The 16,799-nt window shown below is 57.4% G+C and overlaps 1 protein-coding gene across 1 annotated transcript; it reads left to right on the top strand.

The window, feature by feature from the left end:
• The first annotated feature begins 1,666 nt into the window (after positions 1-1,666).
• On the top strand, positions 1,667-16,367 carry LOC103903530 (protein argonaute-1). Its single transcript, XM_009284744.1, has 18 exons — positions 1,667-1,842; positions 2,601-2,721; positions 2,853-3,034; positions 3,356-3,492; positions 3,774-3,908; positions 4,212-4,299; positions 6,093-6,240; positions 6,557-6,676; positions 7,520-7,642; positions 8,209-8,342; positions 9,695-9,879; positions 10,040-10,199; positions 10,494-10,584; positions 12,795-12,989; positions 13,127-13,261; positions 14,166-14,267; positions 15,123-15,322; positions 15,767-16,367. Exons 2-18 carry the CDS (start codon positions 2,617-2,619, stop codon positions 15,873-15,875), a joined length of 2,349 nt encoding a protein of 782 aa, XP_009283019.1. The 5' UTR covers positions 1,667-1,842; positions 2,601-2,616; the 3' UTR covers positions 15,876-16,367.
• Positions 16,368-16,799: the final 432 nt, after the last annotated feature.

Raw genomic sequence — 16,799 nt, 5'->3', positions numbered from 1 at the left:
GCCAGTGCTGCTCTCCCATCGGAGGCGGCAGATGCCGTCGCCTGCGCAAGCAGCCCCGTCTGCGCCACGCAAGCCGGCGGGGAGGGAGGCGGTGGGGCCGCTGCCGGCTCCTCGGCCCCTCGCTTCACCCCCGGCAGAAGTCCTGGGCATCTCGGCAGGGCCGTATTTCTCTCCCCGGAGCAGACGCGGTCCCTCGCCTCCTCCCGCCGGGCAGAGCCTCCCCATTGTGCCGGCGCTGGCTTGTAAATCAGCGGGGCAGGGGCTGGCCTGGCGGCGGGACAAAGGCTGCCTGTGCTGCCGGGGCATCCCGGCTGAGCTCCCCACGGCGGGACCACCCCAGCCCCGGCGCGGGGGCAGAGGGTGCCTGCAAACCCCTTCCCTGCTAAAGCCGACCCCGGGTGTTCCATGAGCTGAAGAGCGACGTATTTGGAGGCAAATGCTTGGAGGAGGGGGTAGAGTGTACCCACCAGCCACAACTGGCAGATGGAACTGGAGAGACCGCTCTGTTCGTGGCAAAGCCCCTTGGCGGTGTTAGACGGGTGCTTTCTTCTTTGGGGTTCGCAGCAGTGTCCCATTTCTCCTCACCCCGTGACCCCGTAAGTCCTGCGCCGCCTCCTGCTCGGCGTTGGGGAGCTGTCAGACCTGGGCTATTTTTGGAGCTGCCCTTACAACAAAGCGCTCTGCGTGCCGGGGCCCAGCGTGGGTTGGCTTTGATGTCGCCGTCGCTGCCGTGCAGCGGGGCAGGCAATGCTTGGCCTTCGCTGCGCTTGTTGGTTGGCAAACGCCGTCCTGCGGGGTGGGATGCTGGGGAGGCCCGGAGAGATGCCGCGGAGAGGGATTCTTCCCGCAGGAGCCGGGGAATGGTTGGGCAATAAAAACACACCACAGCCCTGGGAGGGCTGGCCGTGGTCTAAGTGTATCTTCACTAATTCAGTGTGCCAATGTCTCCCAGACCCTTCAGGTGAAGGTTGCTGCTGCTGCTGCAGACCCGTGGCAAGCTCTCAGTGCAGATATAAGGCTCTACTTGCTTTTTAAAGCCAGGGCTGGAGAGTTTCTTGCCGCTGTTCTGGTGGTTTGCATATCGTGACATTTCTTGTGCGAAACAGAAGTTGAAGTGCGGCTTGGAGTCGCTTTCAAAGCTCTTTTAATGTGGACATTAGGTACAACCTGTCCTTCGGTGTCAGGAAAAGCGAATGTGGCCTTCTGTCCCCGCATCTGGTCAGGGAATTGAGTTATGGGTATTGCGGTGTACGCCAGGACGTGGGTGCGCCCGTGGTCGGGACAGGCAATTGGGAGTCCCTTGTCCTTCCACGGTCTGCACTGCTGCCGTGCGTGGCCCCGCGTGAGTTCCTTTCCCTAAGGCAAAGCAGAGATTATTTATCTGCCGGTGGATGGTTTGACATCTGCACAGCGGAGCAGAGGGCTTGGCACTGCCCTTTGACAGCTCGGCTGGCGCCGGTGCTTGCTGGACGGTGCCCAGGGAAGCTCCTTCCACCTCCTGCTGTGCTGGTCCGAATTCTGTCACCGCTGCCGGGAGCGTGAGTGGGAGACCTCCCGGTTCGGGATGCGGTGATGGGGAGTGCTGTGATTCTGCGTTGTCTGTCTGTCTGGGCAGGGGGTTTCTCCCAGCCTTCCTGACCCGTTTTCTCTCCCCGCAGCTGCAGGTGCATACCTGCCACCATTGCAGCAGGTATTTCAAGCGCCGCGTCGGCCCGGGATAGGAACCGTTGGGAAGCCCATCAAGCTCTTGGCCAACTACTTTGAAGTGGACATTCCCAAGATTGATGTGTATCATTATGAAGTGGATATCAAGCCCGACAAATGTCCACGCAGAGTCAACAGGTAAGGCAAGTATTAGAGGTTTTGGCACTCGTTCCCCGCTTCCACTTTCCTTGTGGAGGCTCCATAAGTGCCTGTCTCCATCTTCGCCGGTGGAAGCCATCAGGGTGACATGTGGCAGGGGTCACAGTGCTGCCCAGCACCCACGGGTGGCTGGACTCCACGAGCCGCATTTGTGCAGCAGCACTGGTTCCTGCCCCTGACAGCCTCGGAGGTCCTGAACTCGGAGGTTCTTCAAAGCAGCTGTGCTATTTTGGCAACAATCCCATGTTTAAAAATAGCAGGCCCAGACCTCGGGCCATCACGTACTTTTCTTTTCTGTGTTTTTCTTTTTGGCATCCTACTCGCTACCCGTCCCCTCCTGCCCCGGCAGCCTGGGTAGCTCTGCGCCCCGAAGGCCGGTGAGCAGATGCTCCCGGCAGCCGTGGGCAGCGAGTCGCTCCCTCTCGCCCTCCCGGCACACGTGGTGGGTTTGCAGCCAGCTCCGGCGGGTGCGCGTTCCTGCATACCGCGTAAACTCGTTCTGCCGAAGCTGATGTACCGAGTTGCGGGGAAAGGCACGTGGCTGTTTGTCCGGGGGCCCTCCTGTCCCGGGGGGGCTCGGCTCTGCTCTCTGGTGCCCTGTGGCTCAGAAGTGCCCCGGGTAGGGAGGCTGGGGACCAGGCAGGTCGCAGAAGGTGTCAGGCTGTAAAGAAACCAGCAAAATGAACCTTGCCCTTCTCTCCCCCTGCCTGTCTTTCTTGCCCCGCTCGCCTGCGTAGGGAAGTCGTGGAGTACATGGTACAGCACTTCAAACCACAGATCTTCGGTGACCGAAAGCCAGTCTACGATGGGAAGAAGAACATCTACACTGTCACGGCCTTGCCCATTGGAAACGAGCGGGTAAGAGGGGGCGGCGAGCCCCGTGCAGGCAGCGCGACCTGCCTCCTGCCTGGGAAGGACCAGCTAAAAACGACCTCCTCTCCTCGCGCCCGCGGGGATGCCATGATCGCTTCCCTCCCTTCTGCACCCAGGTTGACTTTGAGGTGACGATCCCAGGGGAAGGCAAGGACAGGATATTTAAGGTCTCCATCAAATGGATGGCCATCGTGAGCTGGCGCATGCTGCACGAGGCCCTGGTCAGCGGGCAGATCCCCGTCCCCCTGGAGTCCGTCCAGGCGCTGGACGTCGCCATGAGGCACCTGGCTTCCATGAGGTACCTGTGCCAAGGGGCGGCCCGGCGGGTGGGCGCTGGGGGCAGCAGTGGCCGTGCCATGAGCACCGAACGTGCCGGGGAGGGGACCGGCTGCCCTTGGCAGGCTGTTGTGGCTGGGACTGGCCTTGACGGTCTTTGGGAGGAGGCGGCCGTGCCTGCCGTGCTGTTTGGTGCTGTCGCTCTAGATGCTCCTGCAATGGAAATAGACAGGGTGATGCAGCCGGCGGGGCGAGCGACGGCTCGGAGGGGCCGGGGGTGCTTCACGGTCGCTGCCGGTGGGGCTGGCGTGTGCTGTTTGACGCGGTTTGCCCTGGTTCGTAGGTACACTCCCGTCGGCCGCTCCTTCTTCTCCCCCCCCGAAGGCTACTACCACCCCCTGGGAGGCGGCAGGGAGGTCTGGTTCGGTTTCCACCAGTCAGTCAGGCCTGCCATGTGGAAGATGATGCTCAACATCGATGGTGACGTATTTTTTTATGCCGGCAAAACCACTTTGCTCTCCAGCATGCCCAGCACAGCACGGTCCCGCTCGCTCATGGCGAGGTCCCAGCACTGCTTCAGGCTGGGGGCTTTGTGCATGGGGTCTGGCCACCCAGCGCTGGTTGCAGTGGGGTGTGGGTCTGCAGCGGGGAACTGCAGCAGTGGGGCTGGGTGTGTTTGGGGAGGCTGGATCCAGCCGGCTCTTGGGCCAGGTCCGTCTGCTGGGAGAGAGCAGAGACACATCGTAATATCTGTCCCGCAGTGTCGGCCACTGCCTTCTACAAAGCCCAGCCCGTAATCGAGTTCATGTGCGAGGTGCTGGACATCCGGAACATCGACGAGCAGCCGAAGCCCCTGACAGACTCACAGAGAGTGCGTTTCACCAAGGAGATCAAAGGTAAAGCCCCCGGGGAGCGCTGGGGACCCGTCCTCAGCTGGGTGCTGCCCCAGACACCGGTGGTGGCTTGTCTGCTGCCCAGCTCCTGCAGTGAGGTGGGAGTACGGGGGGGGTGCATATTTAAAATGTCTCCTGGGGCACCGTTGCCTCCCTCGTGCACTTCACAGGGCATCTGCAAGCATACCTGCTCTGCAAATGGTTAATTATTTAAGGCGGGTGTTGGCGGTGTCCCGGGGAAGTTGGGCGAAGGGGAATCGCTCCCGCCTTTACCAGTGACTGCTGCGTCTCCCTGTCTTGCATCAGGTCTGAAAGTCGAGGTTACCCACTGCGGGCAGATGAAGAGGAAATACCGCGTGTGTAACGTTACCAGACGGCCGGCCAGCCACCAGACGTAAGGCGGGGGGAAGATGCCCTTGGAAAAATCTGAGCTGTTCTTTTCAGCAGCTGCTGGTGTCGTTAGGGAGAGCTGGATGGGAAACTCCAGCCTGCAATGGCAAAAGGAGATGTGTTCGGTGCTCTGCAGCAGTTTTGGGCGCAGCAGCTCGCGCAGCTCCGTGTCATGCGCAGTGAAGGCGAGCGGGGTGCAGGGGAGGGTGGGAGTGCAGAGGATGCTTTGTCTGGCAGGCGGCGTGCTGCAGCGGGCTGGAGCTAACATGCCAGGAATTGTCCTAGTTTTTACCTCCGAGTTTGGTTTTCTTCTTTCTTAAAATAGACACTGCCAAAGCAGAAGTTTTGTCAGGGGATGAAGCGAGATTCCCTGCCTTGAAATTATTTGCGTGTGCCTGGGAGCAGGCTGGGCCTGGGCACCCCTCCGTGTCGGGGGGCTGCCCTGCTCCCCGCAGCCCCCCATGGATGGGGACGGCAGCACCGCGGAGGTGGTGCCCTCAGCACCAAGCTGTCGGGTGCCACAGCCCACGGGTGTTTCCAGGGCTCGTCACTGGGGTTTGCCCTGGGAGCTGCCCCCGGGGAGGCTTGGAAGCAAAACAGGGTTCAAGGCAGAGGCTGGGGGGAAGAGCAGGCAGACCCTGCAGAGCTCCCCGTGCAGGCAGCGGTGGGGACAGTGCTGGGGCAGGAGGGGCTGGGCTTGTGCTCGCTGAGTGGAGCTGGAGGGGAGGGGGGGGATGTTTTTCAGGCTGCCAGCCCCCCAAGTTTCTGCAATGTTTCTGGAAATTTTGCCAACAGTAAAAAAAAAAAAAAAAAAAAAGAAAAAAAGAAAGAAAAAACACAACAAGAAATTTCCTCTCGTGCTGTACAAACCCAAGTGCTGGCAGAAAATCTCTCCTCCCAGTTCTTGCCTGATACCAAACCAGCAGTGCCCGCTCAGGCTGGTGCTGTCAGGCTTCAGAGCCCCCGCCGAAGGGGAGCACCTCCCTCGCCACAGCCACGCTTCCTCGTCGCACAACCCCATCTCTGGGTGTATCTCGTTGGGGTTCATGCGCCTGTCACTGTGTACGCCCCACTTCCCCTGTGCTCCAGCATCCTTGGGTCCCAGCCCTCAGGCTGGGCGAGCGCAGGAGGAATGTGACGCCTCACCAGGGCGTTCGGGCTGGGTCTCCTGTCTAATTTTGGCTCCATAAAGAATATCAGGTCAATTCTTCATTTTCATGGAGCTCTTTATGGAGCCGGGAACAGCTGGTGCTGGGTGAGGCTGGGTATCACGCGCTCCGGCTATGGACGGTGCGACACCCCTCAGCCCTGCTGCTGGGAAGTTTGATTTTTTTTTTTTCCCCTGTGGTTTTGAAGGGAGATGCACCCCTCCTGCCCCCCTGCGCTCTGCCTGCCCCGGAGCCGCTGCCCTGTATCGGGAGAGGCCAGTTAACCTTTGCCTGGAGCTCAGCTCGGCTCCCAGGGAGGGCACCAAGCACAGAAGGCCTCCTGAGTGCCAGTGTGCTGTATTTATGTACCTGACAGTGGCATGCATGGCATGTCCTGCAATAAACATTTGCCCTGATTAGCTGGATTAGTGAGGGAGAGCTTTATTTAGGGACCTCAGTCCCACACTGGGATCAGAGTATTCCTGACTCGATTTCTGAAAATACCACTGTTGTGCTTTTTATTTTCTTTTATGGTAGCTCGGAGTGGGAGCCTGCCAGTTCCCTCTCTTCCCAGCCAGAGTAAGTAGTGCTTGAGGTCTGGAAGTGTCTATTTTGAGTAGGTGCATCCTTCGTGTCCTGCCTCTGCCAGGTTTCCCCTGCAGCTGGAGAGCGGTCAGACAGTGGAGTGCACAGTGGCTCAGTACTTTAAGCAGAAATACAACCTGCAGCTGAAATACCCCCACCTACCCTGTCTCCAGGTTGGCCAGGAGCAGAAGCACACGTACCTGCCCTTGGAGGTGAGTGCTGGCTCTGCACCGTTGGGCGCCCCGGCTTTTGGGCACCGTGCAAAGCAAAGCCAAGTAGCCTTTGCTAGCAAATGCATGACGATATTCTGCAGCTAATGTGTTGTGGGCACTAGTTGCCTCAATGTTGACCTGACAAGAGCCGTTTCTAGTAAGTGAGGGAGGAGACCATGCTGTAAAAAATGCCATTTTTCTGCAGCTGCAGGCTCGGCACCTCTGGTTTGGGGCTGGCTGCAGGGCCCCAGTGCCGTGGTCCCCCATGTCTTGCCTGTCCCTAACGCGTGGCTGCTGTCTCTCCCCTGCCGTGCAGGTTTGCAACATCGTGGCAGGCCAGCGGTGCATCAAGAAGCTCACAGACAATCAAACGTCAACCATGATAAAAGCAACAGCCAGGTCTGCCCCAGACAGGCAGGAGGAAATTAGTCGCCTGGTACGTGGCACAAGTCCCTGGGAGGGACGGTGTCGGGGCCGGGGCTCTGATGGCAGGCTACGGTGTCGTGTCCCTGATGAACCTTGTTGCGATCCTGCTCCTCAGCTGCTCTGCACTGGAGAGTTGCGACCTGCTCAGAAGATGCTGGTGGGGTTAATGGCTTGGTTTTATCCCCCTCTTCTCACTGAATCCCTGGTCAGAGATGCCTGCATGTGTGTAATGGACACCTGCATAGAGCAGCCCAGCTCAAAGTGACCGTGGAAACTCGCGTGCAGCAAATTCAGGTCCTCGCGCTGATGGAACCTGACCCAAAGGGAGCTGGAACTAAAAATAGGAGAACAAATTAGAGAAATGACCCCGGCTCTGGGTGTACGTGGGGACTGTGCGTTGTGGGGCTGCAGCACGGGAACTCTGCCTGCAGGTCAGCCTGGGGCAAGCCAGGGGAACGGCAAACCCGGCTCTGCCAGCGGCCGGGCAGGAGCTGGTTATTGGTGTTGTTGTTACCCAAATCGATGTCTCTGGGCTTTCGAAGCTGATGTTCCTTCTGGGATTCTTGATAAGTCTCTTGCCAGTCTGAAACTTCCCGATGAAGCCTTAAATCTCAGGAGCAGGCTCTGCTCTCGGTTGCATTGGTCAGTGCATTCAAAAATCAGGTCCCCCGTGGGTCAGTTTGGAGGACAGGGTTTGGCCCTTTGTGTTAAACCGCTGCCCTCCCCCTGCAGAGAGGACTTCAGCTCTGTAGAGAACACGACTTTAGGTGCCCGTGTTTCCTGGCCAGCTGAAGCTGCGTGGGATGCAGCAGTTGGTCTTGCTCCCTCCCATGGCCCTTCCTTCCCTCTGCAGATGAAGAATGCCAGCTACAACCTGGATCCATACATTCAGGAGTTTGGGATCAAGGTGAAAGATGACATGACGGAGGTGACGGGGAGGGTCCTGCCGGCGCCCATCCTGCAGTACGGAGGCAGGGTAAGCAGGGCTGCACTGCCCAGGTGTTGGGCTGCGTTGTGCAGAGAGATGCTTTCACACCAGAAAACGCTGTTTCTGAACAAAACTTGTGCTACCTTCGGGTTTGTAGGTTAGAGCTGGAATTTTTTTATCAGAGCACCTTGGGTTTGGGTTTTTTGTTTTTTTTGCAATATAGCTGTTCTGAAAGTGTAGCCAAGAGTCATTCGGTGACAAAAAATGAGCTGAAGGGGAGAGGGATGCTCAGGGTGAGGCAGCTCGGGTGAATTTTCCATCGCCTTTGAGGAGCTGAGATTCTGAACTGCCCATCGCCACGCGCCGCGGCAGACCCTGGCAGTGCAGGGAGTCGGCTCCAGCGAGGGTGTACGGCTTTGTGATGGGAAGCACAACCACGGCACGTGCGGGTGCTCCCCAGGGGCTGCCGGCGCGGGGCCGGGTCGGCCCCAGCGAGGGTGTACGGCTTTGTGATGGGAAGCACAACCACGGCACGTGCGGTGCTCCCCAGGGGCTGCCGGCGCGGGGCCGCCCGGGGCGGGGCAGCGGTCTCTGACCGTCTGTTTGCCTTGCAGAACCGGGCCATTGCAACTCCCAACCAAGGCGTGTGGGACATGCGAGGGAAGCAGTTCTACAACGGCATTGAGATCAAAGTCTGGGCGATTGCCTGCTTTGCCCCGCAGAAGCAGTGTCGAGAGGAGGTGCTGAAGTAAGGAAAGGGGCAGCCCGTGCGGGTGGGATGACGTGGGGGAGCCGTGGCTCGTGGTGCGGCCGCCCTGCTGCTCCCAGCCTGGGTCTGCGCATCCTTCATCGTTAACACTGGGTCTGAATCGCTCGTGGTACAAATTTGATCCGGGTTCAGACTGGGTGTTCAGTCTTGTTTCTGTTAGTTTATCCAGAGTGCCTGACTGTTTATCCTGGCTGCGAACAGTCCTTGAGCCATCGCGAAGCCTGCCAGGTTGGAGTGAGCGCATCGGCACTCCAGCACATGTGAGCTGACAGTCAGGCTCTCCTCGGTCTGCTCTTTGCATCAGGTAGCTGCGGTATTGTGATCTGATACTGCCAGCCCTAAAGCTGTATCGAACTCTTCTCAGCTGAATCTCCTCAGAGAGATGGGGTTGTGAGGGATATTTAATTAAAAGTTTCCCCAATACCCTTTCTGAAATAATATAATTCACGTAGGAAGCATCCTAACTCGCCACGGGTTTTTATTACAGAGAAGTCTTAGGCTTTCTGAAAAGCTTTGGTAGCTTAGATACTCTCTGCTTCGGTAGCCAAGTGACACAGAGCGGGGACAGTTTATCTGATTTAGGGAAATGGTCACCTTGGTTTTGGATTCTGCTGGGGACTCGTTCAGGTTTCTCCTGACTGAGAGCAGATGCATCAAGGCGAGCATTTTGTGTGCCTCTTCTGGGTGTTTGGCACGGTTAACGTTTGGGGTGGTTTGGAGCAGCTCTAAGTCTCTACGTCTGCAGTAACTGGGTGGAGGTGGGAGTGACACCACACTCCTCTTGTAACCCCTTTGGGGCAGAGCTGGGAGCCCCACACTCCCTCTGGCTCTCCCTGCATCAAATTTATCCTTGGCAATCCAAAAATCCAGAGTGTGGCTGAGCACTTTGTCCGGTTTGGTAAGTGAAGGCTCGCATCACCTTTGCAAATCATCTGGAAATCGAGCAGGTCTGCTCCCCCCTTCTCCAGCTTTCTAAGGGAGAACGGCTCACAGCTCCGTCACTCTTCAGGAAGAGTCAGTACCTGGGTAAGAGGGTACCAAGAGGGGATGGTTCAGCTCTAACACGTGTTGGTCTTGCGTTTCCCGTGCCGCACGCTTGCTGGATGCTGTAAAACCACAGACGTGGTGATGTGATGTCCTCGTCTCTGTTCTGTGCCGCAGCACTCCAGCCGTGGGTCCCTTCTCGCTCGGTGGCCGGGGTGCGCGGCAGAGCTGCCATGCGGAGGGGCTCAGGGCTGAATGCTTCTCCTCCCGGGCACAGGAACTTTACACCAGCTGCGCGCTGCCATGCGGAGGGGCTCAGGGCTGAATGCTTCTCCTCCCGGGCACAGGAACTTTACAGACCAGCTGCGCAAGATCTCCAAAGATGCAGGGATGCCGATCCAAGGCCAGCCCTGTTTCTGTAAATACGCCCAGGGTGCAGACAGTGTGGAGCCCATGTTTCGACACCTCAAGAACACCTATTCGGGGCTTCAGCTCATCATTGTCATCCTGCCAGGGAAAACACCGGTGTATGGTGCGTCTGGGGCAGGGGCGAGCGGGGAGAGGAGAGGGGCTTTGCTCTCGGGTCAGCAGGGCTGGCTCTGCTCCTCCTGCGGTGATTTCTCTCCCCATTTCCGAGGATGCTGCTGGAAGCGGTGCGTTGCTGTCTGTTCACTTGCTTCCTCTGCCCGCAGCCGAGGTGAAGCGCGTTGGGGACACCCTCCTGGGAATGGCCACGCAGTGCGTCCAGGTCAAGAACGTGGTGAAAACCTCCCCGCAGACCCTTTCCAACCTCTGCCTCAAGATCAACGTCAAGCTTGGCGGGATCAACAACATCCTTGTGCCTCACCAGCGGTTCGTACGGCTGCTGCCTCTTGCGTTTTTGGGGCTTGTTTCCCAGGTCCCTTGTGGTGCTGCCTGCCTGGCTTTACCTGGGGTAGAGGGGGCCTGTGGGCGGCTGCGTAAAGTAACTGTTTGAAATGGGGGTTTGCAGCCTGTCTCGCCTTGTAATGAGCTGTTGATGTGCCCAGGCCAGAGCCCAGAGGTCGGGAGACGTCCTCTCTGTGATCTGCTCGCCTCCATTGGGCTGTGCATCACCCTGAGATGGCCCCAAAAGGCTGACTGCCGCTTTCTCTTCTCTCACACCAGCTCTGCGGTCTTTCAGCAGCCGGTGATCTTCCTCGGGGCCGATGTCACTCACCCGCCGGCAGGAGATGGGAAGAAACCCTCCATAACAGCTGTAAGTTCCCTGTCCAGGGCCAGGCTTGATGCCCAAGAGCCCTGCAGGGATGCAGGAGCTGGAACGGGACTCGTGTGTCTGTAAAGGGGCTGTGTCACTACTGTCCCCATAGTGACACTTCTCAGGGTGGCCCCATGCCCTATCGGGTGTTTCAGTCCCACTCCCGGGGTGGTGGGTCCCCAATCCCCTCCTGCCTCTCCGCAGAGGAGCTGCGGTTTTGGGGAGCCACTGGGAGGGCTGGCAGGGGCCAGGAGAGCTGGCAGCTGCCAGCAGGTGGGGCTCGTGATGTGCCGGACCCCATGAGCACTGTCGGACAGGGTGTGCAGGGAGCTCGGTGTGGCCACTGTGCTCGCCGGAGTCATCCCTGGGCATCCCGGTCCTGCAGTGCAGCCCTAGGATGGACCTTCCCCAGGCGGGAGAGCTGGGGAGAACTGGGGTGACGGGGCTGCTTCAGAGCCTTTTGGGGAGGAGGACCTTCACCCCAAATGAATAATGAGCATCCATCGAGTGAATGGATGATGGATGAATCCATGCCGCTCGCATGCCGGTGAGGCTGGGTGGCAGCTCGTGCCCTTCGTGGGGCTCTAAGACGTTGCCTTGTGCTCGTTGAGGCGAAGGACAGTGTCAGGTTCTCGTAGCGTCTGTTTTAATTAAGCACGTCAGCATTTTCCTACTAAGTTCTTAACTTTCCAGGGCTCATAGCTCAGGTTTTCCTTGGCATGCAAATGCATCTTTGGAGGAGTGTTTTTTTCTTAATTAGAAGAGGTTGGGAAATGCTTTTGGCTGTTTGCTGTAGGTGTGGGTGGGACAGAACAGTCTGTTTCCTGGCGGCAGCGCTTCCACTCCGAAAACATTTTCTGTGGTTTTTTGTACAGGACCACTGTGGGGTGGTTTTTTTTCTTGATTTTTATAAAAGCTTTTTTGAAGCTGCAGGGGAGGAGAAGGGTAGAGCCTTCAGATGGCCTTGATCTTGTCCTTGGTCCGTTGTTAATTAGACAATAGAAGGGGGTCTGTGGCTGAGGCCAAAGGAAACATTTCTGTTGCACACATCAGCTCCGCTGGTGCAGCCCAGACCCTAGAGCTCCGTTTGCGAAGCAGAAGTGAAACCGGCACAGAGAGCAGGGGCAGCAGGCTCAGCGCTGCTGAGGATGTGGAGTCTGTGGTGCTTTCCCTCCGCTCGGGGGGCTGTGGACCACACGGTGCAGCAAAGCAGCCGGGCATTTGTCTCCCAGCGTGGGCCAGTACCTGCTTTGACGCCCATGACTCACGCCGCGCCCCCAGCCCTGTGTCACGGCCGAGCCCGGCTGCTCTTGGCCTCTTTGCCCTGACGTCTTTGAGGTCTCCCCTCCAGAGCGCCCGGCTGCAATGGGAACTCCCTGCTCGACAGCTGCCACGCAGTGACTCAACCCTGCCGTGTCCTCGGGAGGCGGCAGCGCCGGCGGGGCAGACCGTGGATGTCTGGGGCAGCTCTGCTGCCTGTGGCTGAGTGAGGGCAGGCGCAGGAACGTGATGCCGGCAGATGCTCTGCGCAAACGTTGACCTGGTTCAGTCGCCTTTTGGGCAGAGGGTCTCTGGGCAGCCCGGGGCGGGCAGGGCAGTTGTGCCGCGGTCGGAGGGGTAAGGACCGGCCGATAACAGAGCTCCCTGGTGTTGCTGTGATACAGACCTCAGCAGCAGCTGTTACAGCAGTGGCTTTGCAACTGCAGGTGGGGTTTTGTACCCTGGGGGTGTCATTGCCCTGGTGAGACAGCAGAGCAGAGTTTGGGGTCACAGTCCTTTGTGGAAGCCAAAAACCTCTGGAGTGAGGGATGGAGGGAGAAGGGCTTAGGCAGGCAGAAAGGGCAGCCCTGCTCCCCCCTTGCCCCTCTGCTTTTGGGCAGGAGGGGTGAAGCTGGAGCAGAGCAGCAACAGCCCACACAGCCACGTCGCTCAGTGTGGTACCACCCAAGTTGTCTCACTGGAAATTCCCATAAACACCACAAAGGGCATGGCAGAGCATGAAACCGGGACGTGGCCACGACCAGGGATGTCCATTTTGGGCACTAGTTGCCTGCACAGTATTTGCTGTCCCATCTCCTGATCTGTGAGCTCAGGTGCTCTGCCCACTGCCAGCTGTGGGTGTTGGAAGCAGGCAGAGGTTGGGAATGTCCCACGTCCTTTCCGTCCTTCCCATTGTAACGCATGGGCCTGGCCTGTCTCTGTCGCTGCAGGTTGTGGGCAGCATGGACGCCCACCCCAGCCGGTACTGTGCCACGGTGCGCGTGCAGCGTCCTCGCCAGGAAATCATCGAGGACTTGTCCTACATGGTGAGGGAGCTCCTCATCCAGTTCTACAAATCCACCCGCTTCAAACCCACCAGGATCATCTTCTACCGTGACGGCGTTCCCGAGGGGCAGCTCCCGCAGGTGAGGACCCCTCGGATGCCCATCGGCCAGCGGGGCTGCACTGGCTCCCGCAGGGTTCCTTAAGGGTGCACGGGGACGGCTGGGGGACGGCTGAGTGCCGGCGTGTCCCCTCACTCTGCGTGCGCTTGTCGCTCCAGATCCTTCACTATGAGCTCCTAGCGATCCGAGACGCCTGCATCAAACTGGAAAAGGATTACCAGCCTGGCATCACCTACATCGTCGTCCAGAAAAGGCATCACACTCGTCTCTTCTGTGCAGACAAGAACGAGAGGGTAAGCGCCGTGGGGTGCCGGGGCCGGAGGCGCCTGATTCATCCCCAGCCTTTAGGAAGAGCCAGCCCTGACTTTGCCGAGGGGAAAGCTCACCGCTGGCAGGCAGAGAGCTCTTTCTTGAATGAAACGTGCTGCTTGGTTGACTCCCGCAGCCATGCGGATTAGGCTGCTTCTAGAAACCCAGACAGCTGTTTGCTGTTATTATGAGTTACTGGGTGCTGATGATCCTGGTGACTCTCTTGAAATAGCCTCTGTCAGCTTGAAAACATCTGTTGTTTTGGTGATAGCTGTAGCCGCTGACGTGACAGGATGAATAACCCCTTGCTTGCTCAGAGCTTGTTCATGTTTGCTCTGCAGGAACATTGATTGTTGTAGCTTTTCCTAGATTTGATCTAAATTTAGTGGTTAGATCTAGTCTAACCAGACTGGCTCTACCTAAGCATGAAGATTTAATCTTGGGAGCTGAGGACAGTTTTTGATCAGGGTGCAAAAGCCCCAGTATCTTGTGGCAGAGACTCTAGCTTACACTCTCCACAGAGATCCCTGGAGTTTTGCTCGCTTAATTCTCACTTCTGCTGTAGGATGGGCCAGTGCCCAGCCCTCACCCTGCCTGCTTTCCTTCTGATGCCGATTGCTCTACCTCCATGTCATGCCTGGTGTTGATGCTAGCAGAAAATGCCAGCAAGCCTGTTCGGGCAGGGAGCAGAGTGGGATGAGCTGCTTCTGTCCCCCCTTAGTGGGCACTTGGGGAGCGGCTCTGCACGGTGCTCTCAAACTACGATGCTGAGATGGGGGCCCTGCGCCATGGCCCTGGTGCAGGGCAGGTGTGTTACAGACGGTGCTCTGGGCAGCTGGAAATAACCAAACTCTGCAGTGCTTGGGTCTCTCTTTCTATTCCCTGTAGATTGGGAAGAGCGGGAACATCCCAGCAGGAACAACAGTGGATACAAATATCACCCACCCCTTTGAGTTTGACTTCTACCTGTGCAGTCATGCAGGCATTCAGGTACCGCGCTGCAGAGCTGGCTGTTGTGATGCTGCTGGTTTTCTTCGGCTGTTGTTGCAGATTGCACTCTCATGCATCTGACCCGGCCCTGTCATAGCCTCCCCCTCCGGCACCGGGGACGTGGGCAGCTCAGTCCAAGCTGCCGTTGCGGTGGTTTGGCGAGCAGGTGCTGTGACGGCACTGCTGCTGCGTTATGCAGCACGTACCCGATTTCTCTCCTGGAGCCAAGGATCTCTCCCATGAGATTTTCCTCCTCTAGACTGGCCAATTCAGCAGCTTATCAGCTGGTGTCTGAGTGTGCCGGGCTCGCTGGGGTGCCTGGTCATCAGCAGGGACCTGTTGTCTGGCTGTGGGCGGGAGAGCTGGGGGCAGCCGTTCCTGGAGTAGGCGGCTTGATTTGCAGCTGCCTTTCTTCAGGCAGCCAAGATTAGTCAGAAACGGCACTGAAAAAATTGCACTCATTTAATCTACAGCTGCTTCCGCAAGGGAGGTTTTTTGGCTTCTTCTCCCCCTGCAAGGACAGCGGGGAGCTGGCCCGGTTCGGTGGGGAGCCGGTGCAATACACGATGCAGTGGGCTGTGCGGCGTCGGGAGCTGGGAGCAGCAGCGCAGAAGCACCGCAGTGCCTGGGCACAGGGCAGCTGCGTTAATGGTTTGCACCTCCGTGCTAAGGGCTTTCTTGCCTTGCGGTGCCTGTGCGCATGTGGGGTTCTCAAATTAGGGAAGCACGGGCATCTCTCCTGCCCAGGCTGTCTGCCAGGTCGTTTTGATCAGGGAGGGGGTGATGAGGATGCAAGGCAGCTGCCTGCGTCTGGGTGCCGGCAGCACCTCTCACACTGCCCCCTCTCCTTCCCAGGGTACGAGCCGGCCATCCCACTACTACGTACTCTGGGATGACAACCGGTTCACCGCGGATGAGCTGCAGATCCTCACGTACCAGCTGTGCCATACCTACGTGCGCTGCACCCGCTCGGTCTCCATCCCGGCCCCGGCGTACTACGCCCGACTGGTGGCGTTCAGAGCACGGTACCATCTTGTGGACAAGGAGCACGACAGGTGAGGGGGCTCTGCCCGCGGCCCCGGGAGGGCAGGCCCCAGGGATGGGCAGGGGGCATGAGCACCCTGCCTTGGTGTTTGAAAGTGCCTCTGTCAGAGCAGCGCTGCAGCAGACCCTTTTGGGGGGAGATCCACACGTAGCTGCACCCTCTTAGGTCCCAGCCGAGGAGGAGCTGGGGGTAAAGGAGGGTTAAATCCCATCCCGAGCTCATCCCGGGCCTGGAGGAGCATCCCTGGGGTGTTTGAGCGTTACCAGCCACCTCAAGGTGCCGGAATCTCTGCAGTGCCAGGCACGGTCACCAGCACACGCAGCATCCCCGTGCGTTGCGGTGAGATGCCTTGCTGTGCTGCCAGTGCTCACGGACCCTGATCTCCAAGGGGGTTTCTCAGTGTTCCTGGGGGGGAAATACAAAATAATTATGCAACGATTTCCTTGATTTTCAGTGGCGAGGGCAGCCATATATCTGGACAGAGCAACGGCAGAGACCCCCAGGCCTTGGCGAAGGCTGTGCAGGTTCATCAGGACACTTTACGTACCATGTACTTTGCTTGAAAGCCTAACTTTTGTTACCTCACTCAAGAAAGCTTTCAGATTTGTAGGAGCCATACAAAAAAGGAAGCATTGGGACACCTTGTTTTTTTTCCAATGAGAAATCACTGCAGGGCAGGCAGCGTCGATTCGAGGCAGGAGACCAGCACCACGGGACAGAAAGATCCAACACCTTTGTAGGATTGGAAGAGACTGATGATTATTTTTTTAATTTTTCTGGCTTTGCAAAATTTTGATCTGACCAAACACATGAAGGCATTCAAGGAAGGGATAAAAATCCCAGGAGGCGGAAGCAGATTTTCATTTTTAAGATGCAATACTATAGACTCCTGACTGTGAAATGGCGGATTTGGTCCTCCGTTGCCCACCAGGCGCTGGTAGGTATTTTTTGTGGGGGTTGGGGGGAGGGGATTTTTAGAGCCTTAAAACAGAAGACTAGATTTATAAAACTAATATTTTAGAATATGAGATGCTTTAATGGGTTAAGGGGAAAAACAACTAGTTTATAGGAGAATTCTAACACTAACAGTTCCCCACCCCTGAATAATTCCCCCCCATATAATGTAAGGCACCCTAGCACTTAGCTCAGAACTGAAAACTGTCTTCCTTGTGTTACAAGCTAGTTAGCTGCTGCCATTTGAAGCAACAGTCACAGACTTTTCCATGGGTGAGTGCCTTACTATGATGCTGCAAAATTTCAATGTTTTTAATCTTGTAAGGAAAATAGTAATCTTGTCTTGATGGTGGTCCATATTTCCATCGGAAGGAGTTAATTTCTATGGTCCTAAGTTGCAGTTTGTGTTAGATCACGACCTCATGGTGGTTAAACTCCATTGAAAGATGTGCACTTTCATATAGGACATGTTTAATGGCTGCTGACCCATTTTTGTTTCCAGTGTACTACTTGTTATTTAAAACTGTTTCTGA

The sequence above is a fragment of the Aptenodytes forsteri genome, unplaced genomic scaffold (genome assembly GCF_000699145.1).
Source record: "Aptenodytes forsteri isolate BGI_AS27 unplaced genomic scaffold, ASM69914v1 Scaffold7, whole genome shotgun sequence".
Classification (NCBI taxonomy): domain Eukaryota; kingdom Metazoa; phylum Chordata; class Aves; order Sphenisciformes; family Spheniscidae; genus Aptenodytes; species Aptenodytes forsteri.
Note: the sequence above shows the minus strand (reverse complement) of the source record. Positions and strands in the feature narration are given on the sequence as shown.

What these genes read in the sequence shown, in the direction of transcription:
- LOC103903530 (XM_009284744.1), top strand. Translation starts at nt 2,617, where the DNA reads ATGGTACAGCACTTCAAACCACAGATCTTCGGTGACCGAAAGCCAGTC. An exon ending in AGAAACCCTCCATAACAGCT is followed by an intron (nt 10,585 to 12,794) that starts GTAAGTTCCCTG and finishes CTGTCGCTGCAG; the next exon opens with GTTGTGGGCAGCATGGACGC. An exon ending in GTGGACAAGGAGCACGACAG is followed by an intron (nt 15,323 to 15,766) that starts GTGAGGGGGCTC and finishes CTTGATTTTCAG; the next exon opens with TGGCGAGGGCAGCCATATAT.